The sequence below is a fragment of the Mirounga leonina genome, unplaced genomic scaffold, assembly GCF_011800145.1.
Source record: "Mirounga leonina isolate KUSES-001 unplaced genomic scaffold, KU_Mleo_1.0 Mir_53, whole genome shotgun sequence".
Lineage (NCBI taxonomy): Eukaryota > Metazoa > Chordata > Mammalia > Carnivora > Phocidae > Mirounga > Mirounga leonina.
The window spans coordinates 56,773-63,341 of NW_023270807.1; the positions used below are offsets into that span (position 1 = coordinate 56,773).

The window sequence follows — 6,569 nt, forward strand, 5'->3', positions numbered from 1 at the left end:
TTAAGGTTAAACAATTTTCCCAAATCTACAACACTAAGTGATGGTGCATTAAGGTCCACATCAAAGGTTTCTTGATTTGCAATCATCTTCCCTCCATCTCCTCAGCTCCTAAAAACACGCACATTACACATGTTAAAGCAATTCTGTCTTCAAGGGAGAGACGTGAATACTCCTAAAAAGTTCAAACTTTTCTGCACAACACTGCCCAGCACAGAGCTGGCTCACAATAGGGGTCCAATAAAATGTTTCACATACAACTGGATCAAACCTTTAAAGTATTAAATTAAAATAATCCTTTCAATGAAGGAAATCCAAGTTTCAGAAGAGGCCCTTCATACTGAATCTCTGACCAGCAACTGATGATGCAGTATACCTCTGATGATGATTGGTTCTAAACACTGAGATTACCCAATCCAGGAAGAAAGAAATGAATTCCTTGGTTGGTATTATTTGGGAAGTGGCCAAAGGAGGGTCCCAGTCCTCACTGAGTGAGACTTGCCTGCTCCCCTGTGCCCCGTCCTCTCTGCTCTCCAGCATGGTGTGTCTGTGTTTCCTTGGAGGCTCCTGGATGACAGCTTTGACGTTGATACTGATTGTGCTGAGCCCTCCCTTGGCTTGGGCTAGGGACACCCTGCGTAAGTGTACACCTTGGGTGGTAAGCTATTTTGGGGGGGGGTGGGGAGAAAGAAATTAGTTTTGTCACTGTGTCCAGACCATGTCCCTTAGAAAATTGTGGTATTTTCTTGAATGACCACCCTTGTCATATAGACCCCCAATTCTATCCAAAACAAAAGGACCCTGAATGCTTGCTCTCTAAAAGACCTGCATAAGGGACCTCCATATATATAGGCCATTTATTCTCACCTCTCCTCCAATAAAAGTTCTCCAGGCTTGCATCTCATTCCCTCAGGTTCTTGAGAAGACTTAGAAATAATGATTTCAAATTAATTCCCATTAAGTGGTTCTCTTAATTATGTGAGTTATGCTAGAAAATAGGAAAGTTTCTCTGAAAATTTTATAGAGAATCAAAAGGAATTAGAAAGGTCTCTCCTAGAAGACCCTGTGTTATGTCTTCACTGGATCAGTTATGTTGGTGCTTCTTCCTAATACGTGAGGATGTATCAAGAGGTCTCTCCCATTATCTCCTTTCCTTTCTCCTGAGCCCCAAATTTTATAAGGCCTTTATCCCTATACTGGAGGTTCTCTGACAGAAGTTGAGGTTAATTTTATCTCTATTTCTCACCCTGGAGCTACAGCAGTGATCCTAAGTACTTGAAATGACACTGTCAATAAGAATAACATGTGGGGTGTTTTTTGGTGTCTTAAAGAGCTTAATATATCTTCTGAGAACTTGGCACAGGTTAGTTTTCTTTGTGAATCTATGTTGAACATTTCTATAGTGTCAGTTTCTCCTGCATCTTCCTATTGTCTGGCCTGAACCACAGGAAGGGGTTCAACTAGTATAGGATAAATTATATGAAATTATGATTTTGTAAGTCAAAAATAGTCAAATATCAGGGATTTCATATGGTTCAAACTATATACCCTGAGTAGGGTACAGAGAGAGTGAAGGTTATTTACATTTCCTAAGACTGAAAGTCAATATGCAAAAAGGGAACTTACTGGCTTACTGAGGTCTTGATCCCAAATTACACAGATTCATTCATCTTGTTTTCTGTTTTCCTTAATTAGCCATGTTTGGTTGCCTCCACTTCCAGTTCCTCAGTATTCTTTCCCAGCTGTGTCATCATCATTACTGAGAATCCCCATTGTTTGCAAAGATCCTCAGCACTATCACAGATCTACAAGATGAGCTGAAACCTAATGAAATTTTCCTTTTTTTTCCTTAAAATCACCTTTTCTTTACCTGTGATATTTTTTAGAACAGTAGGAGAAAGAGGAAGTTTGAATTTCTCACAGGAAGTGGAAAGGATATAATGTATCATAAGAATAAAAGTGTTGAAGCTTAAATCCCTTCTTATTTTCTAGGATCCTCACAGTGACTGATTCCCAGAACCCTTGGTTTATTCATTTAAACCACACATAATTTCTGAGCAGCTATTTTGTACTGGGCTCTGTCCTAGGCTCAGTGAATTCTATTTGAATAAGATAGAAAAAAATCACTACTATCATGGGTGTTATGTACTGGCAGAGTAGAAAGCCCAATAAAAATCTAAAAAAGAGGGCGCCTGGGTGGCTCAGTTGGTTAAGCGACTGCCTTTGGCTCAGGTCATGATCCTGGAGTCCTAGGATCGAGTCCCGCATCAGGCTCCCTGCTCAGCAGGGAGTCTGCTTCTCCCTCTGACCCTCCTCCCTCTCATGCTCTCTGTCTCTCATTCTCTCTCTCAAATAAATAAATAAAATCTAAAAAAAAAAAAAATTGGTTGTCTTTAAAAAAAAAAAAAGAAAAGAAAAAAATTCAGAGAGCAATAAGTGCTCTGAAAAAAATACACCAGTGTTGTGAAATAGAACTGGATTCACCTGACTTCAGTTGGAGCAGCGAGGGAGCTCTCCTTGAGAAAGTGACATTTAGTTGAGATGTGACTGATGAAAAGAAGCCAGCCATGTGCAGGATCTGAGGGACAAGTGTTCTAGGGAGAGAGAACAGGATGAAGGCCAAAGTGTGGGAAGATGTTTGCTGAGTTTAAGGGACAGAAGGAAGGCTAGAGAGGTGGGAGTGTGGGGAGCTAGCTGAGGAATACTCTCAAGGTGGCCACTACCATGTATCCATCACTCGGGGAATGCCCACCATGGCCTCATTGTTGGTGCTCAGTGTTTGGTGGATGTCAGCGTCCTTTCACTTAGATTTTTATCTCATGAACTTTAACTTGTGTTGACGTTTGATATGATTTTCTTTCATTAACGACATGCTAGTTTTCAAAACCTTCATCTGCTAGTTTATGCAAACATGAACATAGCCCAAAGTCTGTGCCAAACCTTTGTTAAAGTTGTTTTATTAATTCTTAGCTTCAAAACAGGCACTAGTAACTGATTCTTTCAGAAACCTGTGGATTTGTATGCTTCTCTCTGTAAACTGCAACAAGAATAGAATTTATTTTTATTTTTTTTTAAAGATTTTTTTTATTTATTATTTGACAGAGAGAATGAGAGAGAGAGAGCACATGAGAGGGGGGAGGGTCAGAGGGAGAAGCAGACTCCCCGCCGAGCAGGGAGCCCGATGCGGGACTCGATCCCGGGACTCCAGGATCATGACCTGAGCCGAAGGCAGTCGCTCAACCGACTGAGCCACCCAGGCGCCCAAGAATAGAATTTAAAAATTGTTTATACTTGCTCTTGATGAGACGAAAATTCCTTGGTCATAAGATTTCAACACAGATGTCATACTGGGGGAAATTCAAAGCCAAAAGCTTTAGTTTTTACAAGAAGCTCAGAGGAGCAATATGTGGAACAATTATCCAGGGAAAATGACACTACACACTTCTCATAGTCCAGCTTGGCTGTCAGGAACGTGTCACTGAAGCAAAGTGGTGATTGAGTCAGTTAGAAAATATATATCTGGTTACCCATATTTTCTTGTTTGAACGTAGTGCACAAGTAAAATAGTTACAGTTTTTGACATCCTGGATTTTAGTTTTTCCAATCACAGCTCACCTTGTTTTGGGTGAGCCTGAAGCATTAACACAGACAAGAACAGTTATCTTTTGGTTAGAATTCTTAGTAGCTTTTGATACTCTCTTATTAGGCACTATGAAAGTTTTTTTAAGAATCTGGTCCCAGTACTGAGCTTTTTCCGGCAAAATAAATTTCCTTGGGATAAAGTTTTTATCAGATACGATATTGGCAAATTTTTCGATGTAATACTCAGCTGCTTCATAATTAACAGCAGCTTCTTCACTTCAGATAGTATAACAATGGTTCTTACCCAGGGACAGTTTTGCCACTGCACCCCGCCCCCAGGGAATATCAGTGTCTGGAGCCATTTTTTGGTTTTCAAAACCAGGGTTTCATATGATACCTAGTGGGTAGAGGCTAGTGATGCTGATAGACATCCTACAATACACAGAACAGCCTTCGCACAACAATTATCTTGTCCAAAATGTCAACAGCTGTGGTTATCAATTGTATTGTTTTCTCTTCCATTTCTCATTTTGGGTTTTGAGTCTTCTCTCTCCTTTTTTTTTTCTTAGTTAATGTAGTTAAAGCATTGCCAATTTTGTTTTTTTTTTTTTTTGGAAAAACTGGCCATTACTTTCAATGTTACATGATTGCTTCTTCTGGTCTCTATTTTATTTATTTCTGATTTTGTTTTGTTATTTCCTTCCTCTACTAAATTTCTCCCAAGTTTCTTTTTCTAGTTCCCTGTGGTGTAATATGTTTGTCTGAACTTTTATTTTCCTTTTTGTTTTCCTTGACACTGGCTGAAAGAGAACTTTTTATAGCTTTTATATACAGAAAATTCAATAGTGCACACTTAGTCCAGTTCGGTGGTCAGTTCTTTAGCCTTTGCCTTTTCCAACTTGGCAATGGAACCACTGACTTTGGACCCAGGACATTGCCTCCCCAGGGACAGTGAATCTCACCATATCTGTCATTTGTCCTGATAGCTTCCAACAGCTTAGGAAGAGCTCATTTATCTTCAGAATTAACTTGTATGAAGGCAACAGTGGTGCAGGTTTTCCCGTGGGCCAGACAACCCAGCCTGGTCTTTCCCTTGATAATGCCGGGGAACCCCCATCTTATGACACAGAGCAGGCAGGAAGACATCAGCTCAGTGGGATCCACATCATGTGCAATCACTACTAGCTAGGCTTCTTGTTTTCCACCAAGGTGGTGACAGTATTAACCCCAGCTCGAATGACAGGAGGCATCTTAGGGGGACATCCCCTTTACTGGCAGCTTTCTTTTTAGTCCAGGCCAACAATCTCTGCCGCTTCTCTTGCTTTGCCTCTGGTCTCTATCTGTGGGCCAGCTTAAGCAGTTGAGTAGCTGTGTGGCCATCCAAGGCTTAGGGGAACTGGTTAATCGTGAGAGGCACTTTTACACGTTTATAGAGAATAGTCCTTTGTTGCTGCAGCTGGATGTAGCCAGCGAATTTGACAAAGTGGGTGAGGTCCCTTTTTGGTTGGATGTCCTGTCCGTTGCCAAAATTCTTGGGCCTTTTCTCAAACAGGGGATTGACCACCTTGTTGGCCTCCTGCTTCTTCACCAGGGTCCAGGACCACCCCTTGGCCTCCTTTCCTTTCAGCATCTTGGATGGCTGGTGGAGAGAGCTGAACTTTTTTCCCTAATACAAGCATTTATAGAATAAATTTCACTTGTGTTTTCTTTTTCTTTTGTTTTGAGACATATTTTGATTTGCGTTTGATTTCTTATTTGGCCCACTGTTTGTACAGTAGTGCATTGTTTAATATTTACATGTAAATATTAAATATTTACATTGTAGATTTTCCAGCTTTGTTTAATTGTTAGTCTTTAGTTTTGTACCATTGTAGTTGGGGAATATACGGGGTATGATTTCAAACAAACCAACAAACCCCAAGATGTTAACAGTGCTGAGGTTAAAAACACTGATTTATACTGAGTTGCTTCTCAAAACTCTAGACTCCTACTTTATATACACACTCACCTTCCAATTCAGGTCTTTGTGGTTTATTTTAGCTTGTTTAAATACAGAAATAATAAACTATAAAGTTGTATACATTCACCAATTTCTTGTAGAGCCCATTCAATCAGTGTAAGCCAAGATCTTTATTTTTTTACTTTTTGCCTTATGCAGTGTTTTTCAATATTTCATGATTTCTGGATCATCACCATCTGTTACCTTTCAACAACTTGCCTTTATAGGTCATAAATTGTGACTGCCACAAGTATTTTTCAGTAAAATATATCAAACTTTTGTGTTAATTCTATATTCTATTTTATTGATAATGTTAAATGTTCCCTTTTATTTGTCTCCCTTTTAAACACAGAGGTATTTTTCCCTATTTTTAAAATTTTTGTGTTAATTATACTTGAACAAAATTTTTTTCTTAGTTCAATTAAACATAAAACAGAAATATCAATATATACATACATGTAGGTATATATGTGTGTATGTATATGCATATATATGATGTGTGTATGTATACACATATATATGATGTGTGTATGTTCACATATACTACAGAAGCACATGTGACTGACCAATAAGAGCTCTGACATGTCTGACCCTTTACCTCATCAGACTAGACTGGCCAAATGGGTTCTGCATCAAATTTTTTAAAAAGATCTGGTTTTCTGAGATTTCTGGATTTGGAAATGTAGGTAAGGATCGAGGAACTATATTGCAATCATGGTTTTCATCTCCTTAAAATTCTTCAGTCGTATCCCATTGAATTTAGTATAAAAGTCAAACGCTACCACCACCCACAGGCTTTTGGTGTGGGTTCCATGTGATGATCGTCTCTAGTCTAACCTTCCTTCTTCCTCTCACTGTCTGCTTCAGCGAACTGTTTTCTCTGGTTTCTTGAGGAAATTCTTTCAAGCTTTTGAACAGGTACATGACCTTGACCTGAAATGTGCCTCCCTTTCACACACACACACACACACACACACACACACACACACAC

General features: G+C 39.4%; 1 protein-coding gene across 3 annotated transcripts in view; it reads left to right on the forward strand.

Annotated features, from left to right (window-relative positions):
• Nucleotides 1-451: 451 nt before the first annotated feature.
• LOC118001169 (DLA class II histocompatibility antigen, DR-1 beta chain) overlaps nt 452-6,569 on the forward strand; it is a 301,107-nt gene continuing 294,989 nt past the window's right edge. For all 3 annotated transcript variants that reach the window (XM_034991168.1, XM_034991169.1, XM_034991167.1), the window contains exon 1: nt 452-635. In XM_034991168.1, coding sequence (XP_034847059.1) covers nt 536-635 — 100 coding nt within the window. In that variant the 5' untranslated portion in view covers nt 452-535. The remainder of the gene's footprint in view (nt 636-6,569) is intronic.